This window comes from Diabrotica virgifera, chromosome 2 (genome assembly GCF_917563875.1).
Source record: "Diabrotica virgifera virgifera chromosome 2, PGI_DIABVI_V3a".
Lineage (NCBI taxonomy): Eukaryota > Metazoa > Arthropoda > Insecta > Coleoptera > Chrysomelidae > Diabrotica > Diabrotica virgifera.
In genome coordinates this window covers 130,565,674-130,592,724 of record NC_065444.1, presented here as the reverse complement: position 1 = coordinate 130,592,724, position 27,051 = coordinate 130,565,674, and the positions used below count along the sequence as shown (strand labels likewise).

At 32.3% G+C, this 27,051-nt stretch overlaps 1 protein-coding gene across 1 annotated transcript in view; it reads right to left on the bottom strand.

Annotated features, from left to right (window-relative positions):
- The window catches only part of LOC114327520 (rotatin), a 247,415-nt gene that overhangs the window by 178,188 nt on the left and 42,176 nt on the right, over positions 1 to 27,051 (bottom strand). Inside the window, exons 10-12 of the mRNA XM_050643983.1 lie at positions 24,434 to 24,636; positions 20,721 to 21,146; positions 15,765 to 16,074 (exon numbers count right to left, since the gene is read on the bottom strand). Coding sequence (XP_050499940.1) covers positions 15,765 to 16,074; positions 20,721 to 21,146; positions 24,434 to 24,636 — 939 coding nt within the window. The remainder of the gene's footprint in view (positions 1 to 15,764; positions 16,075 to 20,720; positions 21,147 to 24,433; positions 24,637 to 27,051) is intronic.

Sequence of the window (27,051 nt, the reverse complement as noted above, 5' to 3'; positions counted from 1 at the left end):
GAGAGAGCAATCAACAACTGGTGAAAACCGAGGTACTGCATTCTCGGTGTGAATTTCTCAATAGTCAATATGTCCTTTTTATAATTGATGAATTGATGGATTGTCCTTTTTAGTTAGTTAGTCTAGTAAAATAAAATTACACTACATGTAAATCAAAATGTAAATTCGTACAGGTTAAAACAAATTTTATATCAAAGCTTAGGTGGATACAAAAGATATTTTCAAGAAAGTATCCAAATCATACAAGGGGATCATTGTTTAAATAATTAAAAAGGGGTCATTTTTGCAAAAACATTACTTTTTTAACTGCTGAGGTTATTCAATTACTAATGAAGGTCTATAGGATTGTTTTCTGCAAAGTTGAAGCGTAAATCTTTCACATAAGACTTACTAAATTAAATTTAACCCCCTATTTACTTAAATAATTATACATAAAACTTTGAAAACAAATTTGCAAAAAATTATTTTTAGCGTTTTAAACAAGCACCATAAAGTCTCTTATTTTAAAGGAGAAGTTGCTCTATATTATCAGTATTAATCAAAAAAAAAAAAAAAAATTGGTCCAAAAATATTTAATATTTTTTGAGATATTGAATTTGTTTATTAAATGTTACTCTATTTTCAATTGCAAAAACGCGGTTGATGCCAAAGAAATATTCACCTGTATTAAATCTTATTCTTTTTATTTTTATGTATATTTTCGATAAATATATTGATAAATTACAATTACACTTCCCCCTAAAAAGGCATTTGAAAATTATTCAAATATGTTTATAATTTGTTTTTTTAATAACATCGCGGGGATTAAATATTTTGAAATGCCGTTTCGATAATTGGGTTCCTGGGATTTTTTCACTAATTAACAATTTTTTTTGTCTTTTTTTCCTCTTCTTTTTTCTTGGAGTTATAATATTACTACGGGCCCTTTTAAGGTTAAGTTTCATTAAAAATGTCGAATCTCTAAGTTGTAGATTCTAGACCTAAAAATATTAAGATTGATCTAAATTTTTTTTTATTAGAAAAAGAAGTCGCATCCACCAAAAGGTTATTAGCGACGGAACAAAATATAAATAACAAAAGTAAACAACTACAGATTGTAAAAAATGTTTATGGATCTTAGATAATTAACTCGAACTCGATAATTAGTCGAAAAGAATGTGCCTTACAGAGTAGACGTGGTTTTGCGGTGCTGCGATTAAGTATTGGAATATGTGGTAAACGTGCACGTATAATTTTGAAAATTTGTCTGTAAGTGAAAGTTAAGACCACAGACGTAAATACATAGATACATAGAAATATTTTTAGCTGATTTTTAGCTGATTTGCAGTAAGTTTTTATAAAGTTTGTTTTGTTAAAATGGGTAGAGATGGTAATAGAAGTCAAAGTGGTAAGGGAGAGGATGAATTGCACTCAGTAGTTAAAGACCTTGTTGTTAAATTGTGCACAGCAGATGAGTTTATCCTCAAGCTTACCGAAACTATAACTGGGATTATAGAAGAGAAATATAACGAAAAAATTGCCAAACTTGAAGAAGAAAATCAAAGTATTGTTAGAAAACTTCAGCAGCAGGAAGAGACAATCAAATCTCTTGTTAATCACCAAAAGAAACAGGAACAAATGGGGAGAAGCACCAACCTTAGAATTTATGGAGTTCCTGAACCATCGGGTCCTGAAAATTTGTCTAAAACTATGCTTGCTATATTTACAACTACAATGCATCTGGAATTAGATGAAAGAAGTATAGAGTTCTGCTATCGACTGAACAAGAAAGAAACCCACAAAAGTAGACCAGTTTTGGTGAAATTTTCCTCAAATTATTATAAAAATGTTGTTTACAAAAATAAAAGGTCACTGAAGTCTACAAATATAATAATTCGAGAGGATTTAACGAGAGAGCAGCTAAATATTGTAACGGAGGCAGTGAAAAAAATTAATGGTTCAGGTGTGGTTTGGACAAATTATGGTCAAGTTTACGTTAAACTGAATGGTCAACAAAATGGTAGAAGAATCAGCTCACTGGAGGATGTCGCTAAACTACTTACTTAGTATATAATGTATTATTATTATTCTCTATTTAATGGCTTTTGAAATTAACAGATAGAATCATGATGTTTGTTATTTTTATCTTTTACGAGCATAACAATGTTAAGGATTATATTTGCAGCATTTGACCAATTGAGTTGTTCCCGTTACTAGATTTTTATCTAGGTGGAACAAAAACTACAAGAACTACAATTTTTTGTTTAAGTTAGATATCGTTTGTTTTGGTATTGTTTTAATTTCGAACTCGAGCATTTAAATTGTTTAAAATAAAACAAAATGTTTAAAGTAGGTTGCTGTAATGCAAGATCATTAGTACCTTCATTGCAAAATATTAAACAAATAGTTTCGGATAATTCTTTAGATATTCTTTTAATATGTGAAACATGGTTGAAATATAGTATTGTTGATGACCAATTAAATTTTAATAATTATAAATTATACCGGGCGGATAGAAATTGCAGAGGTAAAGGAATATGTATATATGTTGGAGATGGATTGCGTTGTGAACCACTTATAAGTAGGCAGGATTATATCTGGGAACAGTTATGGATTAAAATTACGGTTCATAAAAAAACATTTGGAATAGGTGTAATATATAGACCTCATGAAAAAAATTTAAATTCTTTTCTGGATGAGTTTGAAAATAGTCTAATTGATATTGGACCAACTGTAGATGAAATAATTTGTATGGGTGATTTTAATTTAGACTTGTTTGACTATGACAATAGTAGTGTTAAGAATTTTTATTCAATTTTAGAATCACTGAATTATTGTCAATTGATAGACGTTCCTACTAGAGTCACTGCTACATCTGCAACACTTCTAGATTATGTAATAGTACAAAAAGGAGCTGCAGTGGAGGGGGGTGTCATACATCATAACATCTCAGATCACTCTATTGTTTATTGTAAGGTAAATGTAGGTGGTACATCGCAACAATCTAAAATGTGTACATATAGAAGCTTTAAAAATTTTAATCAAGAATCCTTTCAGGCTGATTTGTTTAATACTTCATTTTTCAGAATATATGACCAGGAAAATATTGATGCAAAAATATCGTACTTAGTTAATTGCTTAAATAATTTATTTGATAGACATATTCCCATAGTTACCTCTAGAGTCACTAAAGCCAGAGCACCATGGATGACATATGTCATCAAAATTATGATGAACGAGAGGGACAAAGCTTTAAGCAAATTTAAAAGGACTAGATTACAGAGACATTTAGATTTTTATAGACAAATGCGTAACTTTACTAATCAGGCTATTGAGAGAGAAAAAAAAAGGCATACTTTATACACCAATTCAATAATATTTCATCAAAAGAAATGTGGAGGACACTAAAGTTGAATAAATTTCTTCCCGATAAAAATAAAAATATTCCAGAGGATTTAAAAAAGCCTAACGATCTAAATAATTTTTTTATAAAATCTGTTCCTAATAAAAAACCACCCCAACATCTTTTAAATTTTTATAATAATAATAGATTACTCAATGAAAACTTTAAATTTAAGGAAATTAATGACTTGTTTGTTTTTAAGACCATATCAGATATAAAAACGAATGCGAGAGGGTGTGATGGTATAAATATTAAATTAATTAAACTTTGTTGTCCTCATATCGTACCTTACATTACACATATTATAAATTATTGTTTAACAGAGAATGTCTGTCCGGCGATGTGGAAGAGGGCAGTTGTGAGGGTATTGCCGAAGAAACAAAATCCAAAAGAAATGAAAGACTTGCGAGGTATCAGTATTTTACCTACTTTATCCAAAGTATTGGAAAGAGCTATGGAAATTCAAATAAAGGAATATATACAAAAATTTTCTCTTTTACCTGACGTTCAATCTGGATTTCGCAAAGGCTTTAGTTGCACAACTGCACTTTTGCATATTGTCGATGACATACTTACGGCTATAGATGACAGAAAATGTACTATATTGATTTTATTAGATTTTAGCAGAGCTTTTGACACTATTAACCATGAATTAATGATAAGCATTTTAAAGTATTTAGGATTTTCCTATGATGCGTTGTTACTTATAATAAGCTATTTGGAAGGGCGACAACAGCATGTTAATATAGAAGGTCAAAATTCAAACTCTTTGAATATTAATTCAGGAGTTCCACAAGGCTCAATATTGGGTCCTTTATTATTTTCTCTATATACTTCTAATCTTCTCTCTAAGCTTCAGTCATGCCAAGCTCATTTATATGCTGATGACACTCAGCTCTACTACAGTTTCCCAATCGAAAATTTAAAAAACGCTAATGATCTGATTAATGCCGATTTAAAAAGATTTGTAGAAGCTGCTTTAAACCATTGCCTATGCATCAATTCCAGTAAATCAAACATATTAATATTTGGGCCAAAAAATCAAAGGGAATTAGTTTTACCATCAATCCAAATCCAAATTCAGGATTCAATTCTTGATGTTGTTGATGTGGCAAAGAATTTGGGTGTATTAATGGATTCACAGTTAAGATTCGAAAAACATATAAATAAATTGATACAGCGTGCCTACGCTTCAATTAAGATTATATACGGTAATCGACATTTTCTACCATTTAATGTTAAGAAAGTTTTGTGTGAATCTCTTGTACTTTCAAATTTTAATTATGCTGACGCTCTTTACGGTCCTAATTTAGCCACTCACTACAAGAATAAAATTCAAAAAGTTCAAAATTCCTGTCTAAGACTCATATTTGGCATTCGCAGAAGACAAAGGGTTTCACATAAAATTAAGGAAATTGAGTGGCTGAATATGGAAAATAGAAGGGTACATCATACAGTCTGTCTTTATCATAAAATAATTCTGACAAAAAAACCGTCTTATCTTCATCGTAAAATCACGTATCGAACGGACATACACAACTTAAATATTAGATATAAAGGTTTGCTGGCAATACCGAAATTTAAAACAGAGATATTTAGAAGGTCTTTTAGGTATCAGGTATGTCATTTGTATAATTCATTACCATCAACAATAAAAGTATTAAACATTGGGCAGTTTAAATCCAAATCTAGAGACTATTTGTTTATTTCTCAATCATAATTTTGGTTCTGGACGAACATAATGCTCGAGCTCGAATAAATTGGTAAATGAAACGAAATTATTGTTGTTTTTATAATGGCACTATATAGATAAGTTTTTTTTTTCTTTTTCGGGTTAAGTGGAAGAACATTTTCTATAAATGGCGACATTTCAGAAAATGAACTTCGCCCTTTATTTCTGAAAATAATATATTGTTTTATATAAAAATGTACATTTCTATATTGAAGAAATAATAAAGACGATATTGTTTGGCTCGCTTGTGGTTGTTGTTCTTGTTGTTGGGCTGTAGCTGTTTGTGTGACAGGGGCCCGCCTCCTCAACACCCTGCCACCGACGTCCCGCATGCTGTCACGTCCAGCGCCGGCTCCAGACGTGCCCTGGCGATCCCCAGGCAGCGATCCTAAACATAAACCATAATTCTCCATATTAATGGGTGTGCATTTTATACCTACTGCCAGGTGTCAGTTTTTGTTCCACGGCAAGTATCCCTGCTACTCTCTGGGTATTGGCGCTACGAATACCCAGAAAGCATCCCCCATTCGCAGGGGGCCGCGCCTGATAGAAGAACTGACAAAAAACTCCCACAGGAAGACGATATTATTATTATTATTATTATTAACTATATTGTCATAGGAACAGTTTTGACCTAGAGCCTCTGGTAGAGCGTTTGGAATATTGTTGCGCTGTCTTTCTTGGTCATATTTACTACAACTTGTTAAAAAGTGTTCGACTGTTAATGGAACGTTACACTGATCACATATAGGTAGATTTTTCTTTGTTGAAAGGTAAGAGTGTGTTAACCTGGTATGTACTAGACGTAAACGCGCAACCACAATTTGTTCTCGTCTATTCCGCGACGGTGGAATCCACTGAGACACATTATTTTTGATTTTATTCAGCTTAGAATTATTTTGAGACCACTCATTTCGCCACAAACACAACACTTTATTTTTAAAATAAGCTTTTAAGTCACTGGAAACACACTTGCCTATCGGTTCCGAAAAATCACTTAAAATTGCCTCTCGTGCAGTCCTGTCAGCTTCTTTATTTCCTGTTAATCCGATGTGTGAGGGAACCCATAAAAATTGGCCGCTTCTTCCATGTTCATGAGCTTGGGACAGCTGGTATTTTAGCAACTTTTCAAAAGGATGTTTCGGAAAAATGTGTTTTAATGTGTTTAGAGAGCTAAGAGAATCTGTTATGATCAGGGCTTTTGTGAGTGTAAGCTCGTTAAGAAGTTTCATAGCACGGTATATGGCGTAGAGTGCAGCTGAATATGTGCTACATTCTGGGGTTAAACGGAGAAGAAGATTGTTTTCTGAAGAAACGATTGCTATTGCTACACCACCGCTTGCACGCCTTGCATCTGTACGGTCTTTGCGGAAGCAAGTGAAATATTTTGAGTTGTACAACTGATTGGTTTTTGAGTTTGTCTCCTGTAGACAAATAATATCTGTAGAATATTCAGATAAAAGAAGCTGTAGCATAGGGAGACGATGGAAAAATTCATCAATGTTCCATTGAGGTATCGAGTTGAATATTGTTAACAGATTCGGAGTTAGATGATAATGAACAATTGTCTACAGAAGAGTCACTGTCTAAGTCAGAAATCTCTTTCCCAAAATGGTTGATTAGTTTCTTTTGAAGCTTTGTAAACTTGGTTTTTGTAGATCTATCATTTGCATATTGATAACTGCTTTGTAAAAGACGGAGTAAACCAGGCATATCAGTTGTAAATTCTTTAACGACGCTAATAGTGTCGGGGGAGCCTTGGACATTAACAATCAGTAAGGACAATTGGTGGTAATTTAAAACGAATGGTGGGGTATGATTATCAATAAAATTTTCAAGAGTTTCCCGTGTAGATGGGACTTTAGATGAGCGCGGTTTTTTTGGTTTAGAGGATTTGGGTTTTGCAAACAGATTTTGTGATGAAATTGCTGAGTCTGAAGGAGGCGTATCAACCTCACCAATACTGCGTTTCATGGAAGAATTTGCGTTTTCGCAAGTGCTATTAGAGTTTTCACTTAGATGTTGTGGCTTTATTACATTTGGAAGTACTGGAGCAGACTCATTGGTAGTGACAGAAGTCGCGCTTGAAGTTTTGTTTGTAAGATTGGTTGAAATGTTTGTTTCAGAAAATTGTGGTGATGTATCAGTTTTATTAGAGTTTTCTGCAGTTATATCTAATGGAAGAGGTGCTGATAGATTGGAGCATATTGCTTCCGAAGTTTGTGGAAACGGTATTGCCGCTGAATGTGGTTGATTGAAAGTGTGGCTATGAGTAGGAGTATTAGTAATTTCTTGGTCATGGAGATTTGTAGGTGTAGGTGATATGCTCGGATTTGATAATGCATCACTTGATGACTGCTGAGTGTTTGGTACCTTGTGTAATATACTTGTTGGAGCTGTTTGATTTGGTACTTCATTGTTTGAATCAATAAGAGTTGATTCCGTTACTGAACTGTTATTGCATTGGGATGATATGTGTCCTGTATTTTTGCAAATAAAGCAGGTGACTGTACCTTGTGACAAAAATATGCGGTAAGGTGTTTGGTCGAAGTTTATTAGAATAGAATCTGGAATTGATGATGTTATAGGGCTTACATAAACTTGCCTCCGAAAGCTCAATATGTGACTATATTCCGGAAGATTCGAGCTAATTTTCAGAAATGTTATTGGGGAAATAAGCTTTAAACCGATATTCTGTAATTCTTCAACTAATACTTGATGAGGAATTGACGGGCAGACACCAGAAAAGACTAGTCTTTCTGCTGGAGAGACAAGTCTCCGTGCTGTTACAACTTCACCGAGTACTTCTATAGAGCCATGTTGTGTCATGAAATTATCAACTACGGTTTTGTTTGCCAAATACATGCAGATTCTATTATGAGATAATCTAGATGAAAAAATGATATTTTTTGGGTTGATTATTGTGCCCAATGGAATTAAATAATCCTGCAGTTTAGCATTATCGATACAACTAAATACAATTGCTTGGGTCTTACTCGGAAAAGAATGTGAAGCGGCTGATGCATAACTGTTTGTGATATTCGAACGTTGATTTACTGGACTGGTTAGATCGGAAGGTGTGTTTACATTATATGAAGTCATCTTAAACTGCGGTGGCGAAAGCTTCAGTCCGACTCTGGTAAGTGACAAACCAACCGCATGCTAGCTAACCTCACAAAATGATTGTACGGTGGTGTATATTTATTATTTAACGTTTTCTTTTCACAATAATAAAGTAATAATTACGTATAGATGACTTACGTAGTAGTATCTAGTAGATAAACACTTTAATTTTAAAAACGATTTAATATTAACACTTGTTTTTAGTAAAAACTAGGAGTACAATATCAGTACAACTTAACCATACCTTGCCAGGGTTGGTCTAAAATTGCTTAAATAAAATGTGGCTACTTACTGAGTTACAGGGTGTTTTATTTAAAAATTTAAAAATTATTTTTACCAAGTACAAAGTGTGGGTACTATATAGTCTACTAAATTGTGATAAATAAAAGTTTCTAGCGACTACCAGAGGCGTACGACACGGGACAGTTAATGGTTGACCCTTCCCAAATTCTACGCCACTGAGGGAATTACTATTTTAGCGAAATTTTTCGATTCTCCAATACTTTCTATGTAAATAATATACTCTTTACTGGTAACGATTAAGTCATTAGTTTTCGAGATATTGGACGTTAAAAATGAAACGGCATAGTTATTTTGATTCATTCATTCATTTTAAACTTCAAATATGTCTCAAACTGATGACTTTATCGATACCAATTAAGTTATTTACATACAAAGTATTGGAGAATCGAAAAATTTCGCTAAAATAGTAATTCACTCAGTGGCGTAGAATTTGGGAAGGGTCAATCATTCACTATCCCCTGTCGTACGCCTCTGGCACTAGCTAGAAACGTTTATTAATCACAATTTAGTAGGTTGCATAATAGCCACGTTTTCTACCAAGTATGACAATGATACGTCAAATAGTTTTAAAGTAATTGGTAACAATTATTTTTAAATTTTTAAATAAAACACCCTGTAACTCAATAAGTAGCCACATTTTATTTAAGAGATTTTAGTTAATCTTAATATTTTTAGGTCTAGAATCTACAACTCAGAGATTCAACATTCTTAATAAAATTTAACCCTAAAAGGCCCGTAGTAATATAGCTCCAAGAAAAAAAAAAAAAGAAGAAAAATACAAGAAAATTTTGTTAATTAGTAAAAATTCCCAGGAACCCAATTATCGAAACGGCATTTCAAAATACTGAATCCCCGCGACGTTATTAAAAAAACAAATTATAAACAAATTTAAATAATTTTCAAATGCCATTTTAGGGGGGAGTTTAATTGAAATTTGAATTTATCAATACATTTATCGAAAATATACATAAAAATAAAAATACTGAGATCTTAAGCAGGTGAATATTTCTTTGGCAACAACCGCGTTTTTGCAATTGAAAATCTAGTAACATTTAATAAACAAATTCAAAATCTCAAAAAATATTAAATATTTTTCGACCATTTTTTTTTGCTTAATACTGGTAACATAGCGCAACTTAGTCTCTAAAATAAGATATTTTATAGTGCTTATTTAAAATGCTAAAAATATTGTTTTGCAAATTTGTTTTTAAAGTTTTATATACAATTATTTAAATAAATAAAGGGTCAAATTTAATTTAGTAAGTCTTATGTGAAAGATTTACGCTTCAACTTTGCAGAAAAACTCCCATAGGCTTTCATTAATAAGTGAATTACCTCAGCAGTTAAAAAATTATTTTTTTTTGCAAAAATGACCCCTTTTTAATTATTTAAACAATGATCCCCTTGTATGATTTGGATATATTTTTATATTTATTAAGCGCAACAGGCCTTGTAGGCCTAGGGCTAAAATGTTTACATTTCTGATTACATAAATAATATAGTAAATAACTTAATATAACTTACATAACTTATAAATTTTGTTTAAATACACTTCAGTCTTTTTATACACTCCTTCACAACCTCTCTCCATCTCCTTCTGTCCAATGCTAGTTCTTTCCATCTCTCAATGTTACTTTTCTTCAAGTCTTCATATACACTGTCCTTCCATCTTTTCCTTGGCCTGCCTTTCCTCCTCTTTTGTATTGGTCTTCGTGAAAGTACCATTTTTGGCATTCGTTTACTTCCCATTCTCTCTATGTGCCCCAAGTATCGTATTCTCTGTGCTTTGATCGTCGTCGTAATCGTTGGCTCTTGATATAGTTCTTCCAATTCTTTATTGGTTCTTCTTCTCCACTGACCTTCTATTTTCACACCTCCATATATTGCTCTTTGCATTTTTCTCTCCCATCTTTCTAACAGGTCTGTTTCTGACTTTTTGAGCACCCATGTTTCGCTTGCGTATGTTACTGTAGGTCTGATAACAGTCTTATAAATTCTTATTTTTGTTTTTCTTGATACGTATTTGGATTTCAATAATGTGCGTAATGCTCCATATTTTTTATTTCCTTTAGCTATTCTTGCCTTTATCTCCCCTTCTTCATGACCATTTTCATCTATTTTGGCTCCCAGGTAAATAATTTCTTTGGCTCTTTTAAACGAGTATGTTTTTTCTCCATCTATTTGTACTATGATGTTATTCTCTTTTTCTTTTTGGATCTCTCCCATTATCATATATTTTGTCTTTTCTTCATTTATTTTAAGTCCGAATTTTTTGGCTTCTGTTATTATGTTTTTCATTAACTTTTGTAGTTCTTTTTTGCTTGTTGCTAATAGCGTCAGATCATCTGCAAATGCTCTGCATTGGTGGCCGTTTTTAAATATCGTTTCTTGCATGTTTATTCTGCTTTTCCTGATTATTCCTTCCAATGTTAGATTGAATGCCATTGTTGATAGTGGGTCTCCTTGTCGTAATCCTTCTTTGGTTTCAAACTTTTTGGATGTATACCCTTTCCAAGCTATTTCGTTTGTTGTGTTTTCCATCGTCATCTTTTCATCCTGACAATTTTACTTGGTATCCCCAATTCTTTCATCAGTTCGTACATCTGCTGTCTATTTACTGTGTCGTAAGCTTGCTTAAAGTCTATGAACAAAGCATATAGTACTGTTTTATGTTCGTAACAGGTAGTCTGTATTTCTTTTAAGGCAAATATTTGGTCAGTCGTTGATCTGTTGTTTCTAAAACCTGCCTGGTATTCCCCCAGTATTTTTTCCGAATAATGACTTAGCCTTTTTCTTATACTTTGTGCCAAGATTTTGTAAACTATTTCTAATAGTGCGATGCCTCTGTAGTTTTCGCATCGCATTCTATCACCTTTTTTATGTATAGGGCATATTCTTGCTATGGTCCACTCTTCTGGCATTTTTTCTACTTCCCATATTCTTTTTATCAGGTCATATATCTCTTTCTGTAGTCTTTTCCCTCCTGATTTTATCATTTCGGCCGATATTTCTGTTATTCCTGGGCTTTTGTTATTTTTCAAGCTCTTTATTTCGTTCTTTATTTCTTGTTCTGTGGGTATTTCTATTGCTATCTGATCATCTTCAATTTCATGGTTTGTTTCCTTTTGTACTTCGCTCTTATTTAGCAGTTCTGTGAAATAGTTTTGCCAGTTTTCCATTATTTTTTCAGGCTCATTTAGCAACACCCCTTTATCATCTCTCATATATGGGTTGTTTTTTTGATATCCTCTTTCCATTTTTTTTGCTTCCTGGTAGAATGATCTTATTTCTTTTTTTTTGAAATTTTTCTTCTATTTCTTTCAGTTTGTTCTCGTTGTATTTTCTCTTTTTGCTTCTACATTTTCTTTTCATGATTTTTCTCAATTCTCTGTATTCTTCTCTAGTGCTTTCTTCGTCATTTGTGAGATTTTTGAGTCTTACTTTTCTTATTGCTACTTCTTGACATTCTTCATCATACCAATCTTTTGTTTTGTGTTTTCTTTTGGTTTTCGCTAGGATTGCTTTACTTGTGTCCAAGATTGCTTCTTTGATATTTTGCCATTGTTTGTCTGGGCTTGACGTTTCTTGTTCCCTGATTAGTCTGTTGGTTATTCCCTGTTCATACTTCTTCTGTGTGTTGTTATCTTTTAGTAGTCCTATGTTAAATTGTTTTCCAATTTTTTCTGTTGTTTTATTGTTTCGCTTTATGTTATGCTCGATTTTATATTCTGCTCTCACCAGGTAGTGGTCAGAGTTACAGTCCGCTCCTCTCATGCTCTTTACATTTATTACATTGTTTGCATGCTTCTTCTCTATTAAAATATGGTCTATCTGATTTACTGTCTTCTTATCAGGGGAAATCCACGTTCCTTTATATATATCTTTTCGGCGTAATTGTGTGCTTCGTATCACCATTTGCCTTTCTGTTGCAAAGCCTATTATTCTTTGGCCATTATCGTTCGACACCTCATGCTTACTATATTTCCCTATTATGTGTTCGTATATATTCTCTTTTCCTACTTTGGCGTTGCAGTCTCCCATTATTATTTTGATGTCAAACCCTGGTAATTTATCATATTCTCTTTCCAATTGCTCGTAGAATTCATCTTTTTCTTCTTCTGTGGCATCTTCAATCGGTGCGTGTACATTTATTATACTTATGTTTCGTTTGTCCCCTTTTAATCTTATTGTGCATAGTCTATCTGATATTGGTTGGAATGCCATTACTCTTTCCTTCCATTTTCGCTGTATTATAAAACCTGTTCCTAACCTTCTGGTTTCTCCCCCGCTTTTAAAAAATACCACGTCTTCTATTTCTACTATTTCTGTTTCCAATTGTTTTGTCTCTTGTAAAGCTATTATTTCTACATTATATCTTTTAATTTCTCTAATTAATTCTTTGAGTTTTCCTGTTTCGTATGTGCCTCTTACATTCCATGTACCCAAGTTGACTTTAGTTTTCTTTTTGTTATCTTTACTTATTGCCTTGTCCATTGCCTGCGTCGTTTCCGTCTTATTTATCTCTGTTGCAAACTGTATCTTGTGATTTTTCGGCTTTTCTTTTTTATTGCTGTCTTGATTTGTTTTATTTCCATAGTTCGTAATCCTATTCTTTGCATTTTTCGTCGTCATTTGTTTCCTTTCATTGCTATTGCTTAGTTTTTTGCTTTTGTCTCTACCACCAACGTTTGGTTCATTCCATCCCAGCGCCATATTTCATGATCGGCATATATTTTCTTATACCCTACTTTCACTTTTCTCCCTTCCTTTCTTAGTTCTTGCGCTTTTTGTCTGACACGTTTCTGTACAATTCTGTCGTTCTTTGATAGGTCATCGTTGATATAAACTAGGCCTTCTTCTCGATTTCTCAATTTGGTTTTGTTTCGCATGATTTTTCTTTTATCTTCTTCCTTTTCAAGTTCAACCAGACAAATTTTTTCTCTTAACTTCAGAGCCTTCTCTATTTGTACATCTACTTCTAATTCTGTCTGCATAAAATTTTTCATTGCATGTTTTAGGATATCTGGCCCATTTGTATCTATGTTCAATCCCTGTATAATTATATTTTTCCGCCTTTTTTGATTTTCTAAACTTTCAAGCCGTTCTTCTATTTGATAAACTGCCTGTTTTAGTTTCGTGTTTTCTTCTCTTAATGTTACATTCTCCTGGCGTAGCTCTCTTATTTCATCTCTATATTCTTTCTGCTCTCTACGCATCTCGCTAAGTTCTCTTGATTGTTCCTCGATTTTTAGATTTACTCCTGCCATCATTTCCATAATTTTTTGTATATTCTCCTCCATTTTCTCCTTTCTGTAGGAGGGAGATCTGCTTATTTTTCGACTTTTGTTAAAAACCCGTTCCAATTCTTCCTCTTTTCTCTTCTTGTCGTTTTCGTCTGTCGTGGTACCGTCACTTTCTGTTCGAAATAATAGCTCTTCGTATTTTTTATCTTCTCTGCTCATTACTACTGGTTCGTTTTACTGCGATAAAGGTCTCGTTCGGACTATCTCCGCGGAAACTTAACCTTTCTCAGTGTAGCGTCTTACTTTTTTTCTTTTTTTTTTTTGATAAAATTATATTGAGCAGTATATACTATTTCGCTCCTCCCTACTTACAGGACTTCCCTGTCGACTTGGCAACACCGCGTTCCAATCAAACAAGAATCCACTTCGAATATCGTAATATCGATGACGTTTTATTTGTTTATGTGTTACGCTTACCTTTGATTTTTGCCAATTTGGAGCACAATTTCAATATTTAGTTTATTATTTTTCGTTCAGCGCGAAGATTACTCACTTAACTTCACACTTTATGCGTTTGCTGTAATTGATTTACTCTGCATTTCGCGAAAAACGGGTTTAATGCAGGAGCAAAATACAATTAATATTCACACACTCAGCGCAACGTTGCCAATCCAACGCGACGTTGCGCAACGTTGCCCAATTATCGAAACGGCATTTCAAAATACTAAATCCCCGCGACGTTATTAAAAAAAACAAATTATAAACAAATTTGAATAATTTTCAAATGCCATTTTAGGGGGGAGTTTAATTGAAATTTGAATTTATCAATACATTTATCGAAAATATACATAAAAATAAAAATACTGAGATCTTAAGCAGGTGAATATTTCTTTGGCAACAACCGCGTTTTTGCAATTGAAAATCTAGTAACATTTAATAAACAAATTAAAAATCTCAAAAAATATTAAATATTTTTCGACCATTTTTTTTGCTTAATACTGGTAACATAGCGCAACTTAGTCTCTAAAATAAGATATTTTATAGTGCTTATTTAAAATGCTAAAAATAATGTTTTGCAAATTTGTTTTTAAAGTTTTATATACAATTATTTAAATAAATAGGGGGTCAAATTTAATTTAGTAAGTCTTATGTGAAAGATTTACGCTTCAACTTTGCAGAAAAACTCCCATAGGCTTTCATTAATAAGTGAATTACCTCAGCAGTTAAAAAATTATTTTTTTTTGCAAAAATGACCCCTTTTTAATTATTTAAACAATGATCCCCTTGTATGATTTGGATACTTTCTTGAAAATATCTTTTGTACCCACCTTAACTTTGATATAAAATTTGTTTTATCCTGTACGAATTTACATTTTGACTTTTTTTATTTTATTAGGCTAAGTGGTTTTAATTGACAAATAAGTATATTATGGTCTGTTAATGGAATAAATTATAATGGAAATGGGCTGGACACAACGAACGTCTCGAAAATGGTAGATGGAGTAAAGAAGTTGGAAACTGGCGACCGTACGAACGAAGAGACCAAGAGGAAGACCTAAAATGCGCTGGAGCGATGACATCAAAAGAGTCGCAGGACCAATGTGGAAACGCCTCACACACAACAGGGATGAATGGCAAGAAATGCGAGAGGACCATTCAAATAGAAAAAATGCTATAAAAAAAATAGTTACAATTATGAATTACTAACTAAAGAAAACCCTAATTTGCAAAGTGAATCTAATAATATGAACAGATAACGTATGTCTTTATGGCAGTGCGGACCATAAATTACACTTTACGCATGCACTTGAACTATTATGTAATTGTTGACTAATTAATACCAAAATAGTAATAAAATAACATAAAATTATTTTAATACCTAAAATGGGGCAGTATTAGTTTCACCATTATCGAAAGCGGCAAAGAAGTGTACATTTTAAAAATGTTCCGTAAAAAAGAATATAGGGGTTTGAATACTTACCTCTCAAAGTATAATAAAATATCTCCACATTATTACTTAATTCTTCTCTTACACTTGCATTATAAAAACATATATTTTTCAAAACAGACATCGCTGGAATGATTGAATCTGGATAATCTGAATAATCCTTTTCCGTAAGAGCACTTTTCATCACATTAAGCAACAAAGAAAGACCACTGGAATCTAAAAATATCTGATGGAGCAACGGATCTTCCAACATAACACTTATTTGATTCAATGCAGATCTTTTTATCACTGGTTCTATATTTGTCGAATTGAGAACTTCTAGTACTTGGTATAAACTACTAGGCTAAAACAGGATTTTTTGTTAAAAATATGTATTTAGTTCCTAACAAACTCTAAATAACCAGAAAGTGTTCAATAAATTAAAATCAAGAAAATAAAAAATGGTAACCAAAATAAAAGTTTATTATAAGCGATTTTTATTCATCAACGCGTTATTGATTTTTTCCACATTTTCTTGTGTAAAAATTGAAATTTTTTCTAATATTTTTGCGGTATTAGAGAACTGATACACAATTTTATCTCTAAATGTTTTTTTTTGAGTGAATTTGATGGCCTTGGCCGAGCCAATTAGCCAGACATTTTGTTATTTTAAAAACAAACAAATTTGATTTTTCAATCAGAGGATTTTTTTCTGTATTTCTAACTCTAAATACATAACAAACTAACATTATTATCTACAATTATTATCTAAATAATACTCTGTTTTGGTTGTTCATTTTTTTTTGCAAATTTTTATTTTTTTTTGTATTTTTTTTTTGTATTTTTTTTTGTATTTTTTTTTTGCATTTTTTTTATATTGTTAATTTGTTTTTTTTTATTAATTTTTTTATTGTTATTTTTTATAAATTGTTTTTTTTTTACTACGCTAATACGTAAACCCGATTCATCCTCGCGGAGGTTTACATCTTCTTAGTTTTTTTTTGCATTTTTTATTTTTTTGTTTTTTTTTTGCATTTTTTATTTATTTATTTTTTTTTTGTTTTTTTTTCTTTTTCTCTTTTTTTTTTGTTCTTTTCTTTTTTCAATTATAATATACAATAATTACTTAAATCTACAGGATTTAAAACAAAATAACAACAAAACAAACATGTTTGTTTTGTTTTAACAAACATGCCTGCTTTGTTTTAACAAAATTTCTTAAATACAGGGTAAATTTTATTGCTACAATCTATATTTACAATTTTTGATATGTTCGTAAATTGTTTTTAATATATTAATCTCTTCAGAAAAAATCAAATTGTTCAGGTAGACGGGAAGTGGAATTTTTAATATATTAAGATTATCATAAAATTTGTTTATATTTACTGATTGATGTGAACATTCGAGGAGAATATGTAGTAGATTACCTTCTTTTCCACACTCAGAGTTAGGTGACTCTGTGAGACCCAGACTGTACATATGAAGGGGGGTAAGAGCATGATTACATCTCAATCTATTTATAACTCTTATGAAATGGCGATTTGATACAGAATGAAACCATCTTTTAATGGGAATTTCAGGTCGCATTTGTTTGTAATTACTACCAGTTCTCGTGTTTCGATAATACCTTTGCCAATTTTCTTTTTGGTGTCGTCTACTAATAATATCAATATCCGAAATGGGTAGTAAGTTCATGGGAAGTTCTTCACCTATTTCTAGGGCGGATTTGGCTAGCCTGTCTACTATTTCGTTACCCCTAATGCCTGCGTGTCCCTTTATCCATGATATAATGATGTTTTTTCCTAAATTTGCAATTTTATTATAAAGAGTCATAATTTCCAGTTCTATATGATTTAGTTGATCTCTAAATGTTAAAAACTGTAATTTCCAATCTTCTTCTTCACTTGAAGGATTAGGCTTCAGGCCCGCTTCGTCCTCAGTCTTGCCATCTTCTTCAAGACCATCCCACGCCTCTTCTTCTGCATGGATTATATTTTACAAGCTGTCTTAACAATCCACCTTCTTGGTTCATTTTTTCAATTTGGTGCATCCTTTTGTTATCCTTAGAAATTTCATTTCATCTGATGTATTCTTTGTCCTTCTTGTTTTCTTAATAAACTCTGGCTAATTAATACTGGCTAACATTAATACCAGGAACAAATATGCGCTTTTTAAATTTATTGGATTCTAGAACCATTAACATATCATATGAAATTATATGAACATATGAAAATATGAACTCGACACCAGACGGGATGAAAAAAAGATATAAAATGGTAAACCAACGAAAAAAAGCCTTTAATCAGATTAAATATATCCGAGAGGAAAATAATAAAATACGAGTTCACTCAAACCGCCAAAAGGTTTATAGAAGTAAAACTATCGAAGATAGTCACAACAATGGTGACCAAAATAACAAACGATGCAGTTCCTCAAGCTCTACAAAAGATAAAGAAAATTGAAGCAATAGGACCAAATTATTTGTCTGAAGAAATGTTAGTGAGAGATATGAACAAGTTGGCTAACAGGTTTGTTAGTCAATTTTGGAACTGGGACAAGTGTCAGGCAAATAAGGAAGCAATAAGAAAGAAGAGTAATTGATACACGGATGCGTGGGAAACCGAAATATCCAAAAATCTTGATTTAAAAACCAATTATCTTGAGAAAGCATAATATGCTTTCATACTATGCTGGGTACCATATTATGATAAGGTACCCAGAAGGTATATGGTGGTCATCAAGATGAAAGGAGCTGCCGGTGAGTATATGAAGATTGTAAGAAATATGTAAGATGGAGTAACAACAAGCGTGAGAACAGGTGTGAGAAAAGCCGATTTTCATATGAAAGTAATATTACATCAGGGCTCAGTCGTTATTTGTTTTCTATAAAACTGTTATAAGGCCAGTTATGATTTATGATACATACTTGAATGTTGTGCTGCCAAAAAGAAAGAAGAACAACGAATGCATGTGGAAGAAATGATTATGCTTAAATGGGCGAGTGTAGTGACAAAATAGGATGAAATTAAGAATGCGTCTACCCCAAAGTCCCGACAGCCAAAATCCCGACAGCCACAATCCCGACGGCCAAAATCCCGACACGCCAGAATCCCGACAGGCCAAAATCCCGACAGGCCAGAATCCCGGCAGGTTTGATAAGTTTCTTTTTAACATATAATTACATTTATTTCTTGTTTTTTGTTTGTGGCCATCTGTTTTTATTTTGTGTTGCTAAACAAAAGTATTTACCATTAATTTAATATGAACTAATTTTCTAAATAAAATTTCTAACATGGGTATATGAATTAAATTATTTTTTTCGCCAATATATATAGTCCAATAATATATGTATAATCAAATTCTGAATTCAAGTTTACTTTGATAATATAATATTATCATGTCACTTACAACCTTCCATTTCAGTAAGTACCTATAGCTTTTATATTATAAAATGAAGCGTTTAAATAATTTTTTCCTTTAAAATACATAATAATTAGTACCCGTACTTATTAGTAAGTAATAATTTTTCAATTTCAATAATCTATAATATGATTTGGTGTTGCATTTGAAAAGGAAACAATAAATATTCAAAATGTAGTGGTCGGAATTTTTACTTACGCGAGGATTGTTGCATGTCGGGATTTTGGCCTGTCGGGATTCTGGCGTGTCGGGATTCTGGCATGTCGGTGTTTTGGCCGTCGAGATTTTCGCTGTCGGGATTTTGGCTGTCGGGATTTTGGGCGTCACCGATTAAGAATAAATACAGTCACCAATTGCAGTCCAGTTGCAGTCACCAGTTGTTGCCAAATTAGAGAGTATATGTTTTGATAGTTCACGCACGTTGAATACAAAAATGATAATCAGCTAATAGGAAGAATTGCTGAGTTCAAGATTCCTGTAAAGAATAGGAGAAGAAAAATAAAGAAAACATGCTGAGAAACGCTTAGGTAAGGCATCTTTCTAGGGGATGAATAATAGCGGCATTATCCAAGATAGAAAATTATATTATGGAGAACTATAATTAAGAAAGCCAACCCTGCATAGAAATAAAGATAAACACAGTAATGAGTAATGATATCACATATCGAAAAAGTCAAGGGATATTTTTATAATGTAATAAAATTAATAAGAATAAATTCATGTGATTATTTAATTTCTATTAAATTTATACAGTGGGTCATCCTGTAGATTTTTGTGAGTAAAACATAGCGGCAAAAGTGATAACGAATATTTGACAAAGCTTTTTACACGAGAGGAACACACTATAGGTTTTACACTGCAGTAAATATTCTGCTAGTTTCGATTTTGCTCATGCTATAAAGTTCTTGTTTACTTAGTGCATTGAAAATATTGTTTTTTATCATGGAACGACGTCGTTTAACTTTGGATGAGATAAATAGGGCTGTAAAACTTCTTCAATGTGCAATAATGCTCGTTCACATGTCGCACACCCAGTGACATACTGGCTTACCAACGAAGATGTGTTGATGTGTTACCTTGGCCAGCACAATCCCTCGAACTGAATCCCATCGAGCATGTATGGGACATGCTTTAACGAAGAATTACTTCACATATGGGTAAAATACACACGCCATTTTGTTTCCGAGAACGTCTAATAGAAGATCGAAGTATCGAAAATCTCATTTTGTCTATGAACGACAGATGTAGAGCCTTAATAAACCAGGGTGGACGCGACACTTTGTATTCATTTTATTTTTTCTTATTACGGCCATATGTTGTGATGGCCTATTTTTTTTTTAATTGTAGGTACTTCTCGACATTTTTGACACCTCTGAAAAGCATTTTCGTTATTTTTGACATTTCAACAAATTTTGTTGTATATTAAAAATACTACTAAACACTACAAATCGATTATTATTTATTCAAAACAATTAAAGAAGAAATTACGTCTCTTTTTAAAAATATCCCTAGACGTCTCCGATGTGTGTATATAGATACAGTCTAAAGTTTTACGTAACATATTTGAAACCTTTTATATAACCTACTTACTTGATAAAAATGTTCCGTTCTTCTTATTTTATTGACATCCACCATGTTCTTAATCTTGCAAATACCAGTTAAAGATGTGTCGTAAAGCGTATTGAATCCAGGCAATAGTTCTCTGACGTTGTCTTGACTTGACAACAACCAACATATCCTCGAAAATGCTTCCTCTCTCCATAGAGAATCGTCCAAAAATAAAATTTCTACATTACATTTGATCATAGATATTATCGGCAATAAGGATTCTTTTGCCACGTCAGGATCTACCAAATAAATTAAAGATTTGCCAAGAGTCGATTTGTTCGTTATTTGACTTGTTATTATTGGTAGGGATGGTATGAGAGCTTGAATAACTTTATTCCAAATTGATTCGGATACTATCAATTTGCATTTTAATATGTAGGTCAGAATTTCCTCAGAGTATTTCCGGATCTAAACAAATTCAAAATTATTTAAAAAAATTGAAATATATTTCAGAAACATTAAACAGTCAGATCATCATAATCATTGATACCCTAGGAAAGGAAGTATTAAAAATCGATAAATTACTGGCCGCTATTTTTCAATTCGAATATCTGGAGAAAGGCAATAGAAAAGACGGACCATCTCGTGAGAGTTGAAATTTTTAGTGTGTCATGGTTTTTATTAACATTTTAGCAAAAAAGCGACTGTTTTCATTCATTTCAATATTGTGAAAAAACTACACATTGTAGATAAAAACGTTTAACAGATGACTGTTTTGAAAATTGTTGCTCTTTAAAATGAGATTTTCTAAATTAAAAAATGTTTATAAACCAAACAGTTATTGCAAACAAAACCCGAAAGAACGCATTTTCTTATGGGGTCTTTTTGAAATATATTTACCTAAAGAAGCTAATGAACTCGTAAGTTAAAAAAAAACCTTATTGGTTTCAACTACATCGGTACGGCAATGGTTTATGGCCTTGATGGTAATCCTTAACCTCTATTTGAAGATTTGCGTTTGTAATGTAAATCTAAAACTAAACTAAACTAAGAGTATATAACAGCATAGTTAATCCGATAATGACATATGGGGCGGAAACTTGGATTGTGCAAAAGAAACATGCATCAATGATAAACGCGACCGTGATGATATACATGAAAAAAATAGCTGGAGTTACGAAATTTTAAAGATTTAGAAATAAAGATATAAGGAGAGACCTTGAGCAAGAACCGATAATGAGGAAGATCGAAAACAAACAATTGAACTGGTTTGGTCACATACAGCGAATGGAGCAAAAGAGACCAACAAAGAAGGTACATGAAGCCCAAATGGGAAACAAAAGAAGAAAGGGAAGACCGAGGACAACATGGATGGACCAAATCCATGATATAGGTGAAAAGAGAGACATGACTATAATGCCTGGTTGCACCAACAGATCTTAAGCTAAAGATGTGCCTTAAGCACAGCTTACGAAACATACGCGTTGCACCATTGAGTCTTTGATAAATTTTCAGATTGCCACATGGATTGAATTGATAAGAATCGAAAATTATGGTGCAACGTAAGTGAGACTTAAAGCGGCCCTATCTATAAGCTGAGCTGGGCTAAGCTGGGCCGAGCTAAGATTTGTTGGTGCAACCAGGCATAAGAGACATGAAGAACCTGGCCACCAATAAAAGTGCATGGAAGAAATGGATAAGAGGGGGAACCCTACATCCGACGCCCTGAAGGTGTAACGTTACAAACGTCACATCTTTGCTATTTTATTTTTAAATAATCATTTCACTTTATTTTCTTTCATGTTTCATTAATAATCATCTTTTGTATTCGTTTTAACTTGTTTTCCCGTTAAAAACCTGTTTGACACCCTCTTTTGTTATCCTCTATCTACTATATTTCTTTTCATCTAACATCTAAATCATCATACTGAACGTACTTCGTATATTCTTACTCTGTAGGTATCTGTCTTTTAATACGGAACATGATTGTCCATCTCCTTATACTTTGCGCTGTCATGTCAATGAGAGTGACAATTAGTAATGGAGAGGGAAAAATTAATGAAATTAGGTTTGTTCTAGCATCAGTTTCAAACGGTTTGAAACCATCAGCGAATAGTCGACCAGCGCGAGTAGAGGGGATAGCACTGGTGACTCTATTATGTTCTCTCACTGACCAACTGTTTGCTGACGGTTTCTGACTAGTTTGACTGTTTGCTAGAACAAACCTATAATAAAAGCCATTGATTTTTAATTAGGCCGTTTTATTTCATCAAATCTTCTCTTGGGGTAAGAATTCTAATTATTACATTTATTCTATTCCTACATCCATACCTACTTTTTTATAATCATTTTTATGTATCTAACCTAACCTTCCATGCACATGGTCAGTTTTAATACCCAGTTCTTTCTAATATACTAATATGCATTTGGTAATCAAATTATTTAGCTACAGTCGGAAAAATGGAAGAATACCCATGAACGAACATATAAAACACGCTGTATTTTCCTGTCACCATGTCACAAAGAAAATTGCCCAGTGCAAGTACATGTAATAATAATTATTACATGTACTTGCGCTGGCCAATTTTTTGTGTGACACGGTGACAGAAAAATACATCGTGTTTTATATGTTCGTTCATGGGTATTCTTTCATTTTTCCTACTGTATGTAGTATCCGTCAGTATTAATTTTATTATATTCCTTTGCCAAGTGCTACTTTTTACAGTTATTTGGCAAAGCCTCGTTTTGTTTTCGACTTCTTGATGTTTGATATGTGTTTTACCTTCTAATTTTTGGGATAAAGATCACCTTCCTCCCTCTGGGAGCTTCAAGAATCCTCAATCGCCGGCGATACAACAACGAGGAGCAAATCATCTAGACTGCAATGAATCTCACCTAGACTGCAACGACCAACATCCAGAGGCCTGGGGAAATACAACATCTAGAACCCCAGAGCCAGTCGCAGAAAGAGCAGTACCATTCGACATCAATGAGTTACCATCGAACCAATAAGCCATAAGTATTATCCAGAAATTGTTAGCTTTTGGCAAGAATTTGAATATATTTGTTAATGCATTTAATAAGTCATATTTTTATTATATCTTTATTGAACAATAAACATGATTAGTTAAAATACTGTTTTGTTTGCTTCCATTCTGAAATTTCATGGTTCATATTTAAGATTAGGACAAGAGGAACACACACCTTGGGAGACTGAGCTAGGCCAGGGTGAACGATAGGTATCATGGATGATTGAAGTATTATTATTCAATGTTATTTCGGTTATCTTGGGTAGTTTATCGTTCGTTTCGTTTCAAAGCGCACTAAGGATTATGAGAAAGAAGAAGAAGAAGAAGCATTTGTAATGAGCCGCCAGTTGCAAACAAATAGACTTTAATACACTTTGCAGCACAATAAAATAAAATCACTATTCAAACTTGACATAGTCTAGTTTGAGGGAGTGCATTATCGACCGAATTTAACAGTTAGTAAGAAGTTAGTTTAATACAATATGTATGTTAAATTATAATCGTTGGCAAATTTTTTGGGTGTAGTACATACATGTACATACTCCTATTTTATTTCTGATTATTCTCCTTTTTTTAATTAAAAAATTATGTAAAAATATCTGTAGTTCGGGTATTAATAATGTGTGTATGAATTTTCATATTATATGTTTCCAACAATGATTCTGTCAAAATTTTCCCACGCTTAGTGAATCTACTATATGTAATTAACTGAATGAAAATACGTACCTCTAAATTGTCACTGTTTAGCCCAAAGCAAGTTATCTCCACCAAAATTTTCGAATTTAATAAGAATAAAACTTGCGATCCAATAATTCCTGTGGTATCATTCAATTTAGGGCCAATATAAGTAACAACTGTTTTATGACATAACCTATATGTTTCTAGTCTAATATCTATCATAGCGTGGTTCAGTAATGATAAGATAATATCTGAAATTAAAATTATTTCTTGTATTTATCAAATGACCTAGTAGACCGGGCCGTATCTGTGAAAAAACGTATACTTTTGGATGTGAGAGGTGGCATTCGGATTTTTCCACATAAAGTTAGGTGGCACCTTCAATATAGTTATTTTCCTAACTAGTGCGGAAAGTGATACTTTCACGCACGAGACTGCCGTTGACCCGAACGACGCGATAGCGGAGTTCGGGCAAGCAGTCGAGTGCGGGGAAGACACTTTCCGCATGAGTTAGGAACAATATTTTTTCTAGTGCCGTACGTTTGGAAAAAAGCCACAAAAAATAGAGTTATATCAATTTTTATTTAGAAGTGAAAATACACAAATTAATTCTTTGACAAGGTTGTCAAAACCAAACTTTCAATATAATGGGTTACCACGACGACGATATTGGTTTCCATGACGACGATTCAAAATCATTGTAATTGTCTACTGATCTGACTTTTAAATATTATGTCAAAATAATTTTATATCATCGAATTATCGCGCTAATTTCATTAAAACATGAACACAATAAGATAAATTTGAAATAAATTAATAAAAATAATATCTAAATATTAGTTTATTTCATGTATTATAATATATTATAATGCCATATTACAAGAATTTTTTTTGCTTAGCAACAACATTTTTGTTTATTTAGTAATATTTTGTATTTTGATAACGGCACCCGATTTGGGCGTCGAAACGTTAATAAAATTATTTTTTTCATTTTAATTGTGGCTTATTTCCCATATAAATAATTAATCAAGGTATTTTACTTTCCCGCACGCCGTACAGGAAAATTTACTTTCACGCACGCCGTACGGGAAAGTACAACTTTCTGAAACGAAATGCGTGCGTGAAAGTGGCTCTTTTAGCACGGCCGTAGAAAAATAATAATTGACTTATGCTCCTTCTCAGATATGCCTGGAACATTAATAAAAAAATTAAAATATATAAAAATTTCGAAAAGCATCAATTTTTTTCTACTTTCTTTACTTATAACTTTAAAACGATTCATTTTGAAACAAAGTCGTACGGAAATAAAATAAAGATAATTGAATTTATAAAATATACACGACTGGTTAAAAATATCTTAAATTATTACCCTTTCTGCAAAATATCAAAATAAGGGGGCAAAATAAGCCTGCTTTTATTCAATGTTTTTCAACCACTTTGGTTGCAATTAATTAGACTTCGTAATTCGTTTAAAAAATTCTGATAACATACTTAAACCGTCCACCAAATTTTATTGGTTTTTGACTTAATAGATTTTAAATTAGACTTAACAGATTTTGCATAATAATTTTGCAATCTAAGTTTTTTTAAAAAAGTTCAAATTTTTTAAAAACTTTCTGAACAAAAAGTAGACCATTTAGACGTTTGCTAATTTTTTTACATACAAAAAGGCGCTTTACCTATCTAACACACTTCACAAAATTAAAATCGGATTATTTAAGCGGCCTCAGCAATGTTTTAAAGTTATAAACAATTTTTTGGCTTCTAAACAAATAGAATATCTCCGTTACTATTATAATAAATTAAATTTACAAAATGGCACTAGAAAAGCCTCGGTACGACGTTTATTTTAAAAGAAAAAAAGTTGAATTGTGAGGACCAATTCCTGAGATACAACCGGTTAAAGTTGTCCGGTTTGCGACGAAGTTATAAACAATAGGACGCTAGTGTTCTGAAGCTATTTTCTTGTGGCATTGTTGTAATTAACTATTTTTAATGGGAAATAAGCCACAATTTTACTAAAAAAATGATTTTATTAACGTTTCGACGTCCAAATCGGATGCCGTTGTCAAAATAAAAAATATTAATAAATTAAAAAAAAAATGTTGTTGCTTAGTAAAACTTCTTCTAAAAATTAAGTATCAAAATATCTTAGTACATAATAAGGTCAGAATTGGGTATTAGTTTTGAGAGTAAAATAAAGTAAGACCTAATACTTACGATGTCGGAATAGTATCACGAGGTTTTTTCCTGGTTTTCCCTCGTGATTTACTATGGAATCTCTAACGCGAGAATTTTACTGTCACCGTTGCATGTGGTTGTCTTTTTAAAGACAGATCACATGCTATGATTTTTTGTGGCGGATATTCTTGAGTTGGGGTTGATTTCATGTAATCGAATGAACTATCTTTCAGTAAAGTTGTTCCAGAACCGCAACTCATAAATACTGGCAATATCATTTTAAAGCCTTCTACTTTAAAATGTATGATATATTATGTCTGAATTGCCGATATAAATGAGTCAGATTTAATAAATTATTAGAATAATTTTTACTAAGCAACAACATTTTTATTTAATTTATTAATATTTTTTGTATTTTGACAACGGCATCCGATTGGATGTCGAAACGTTAATAAAATCATTTTTTTTAGTAAAATTGTGGCTTA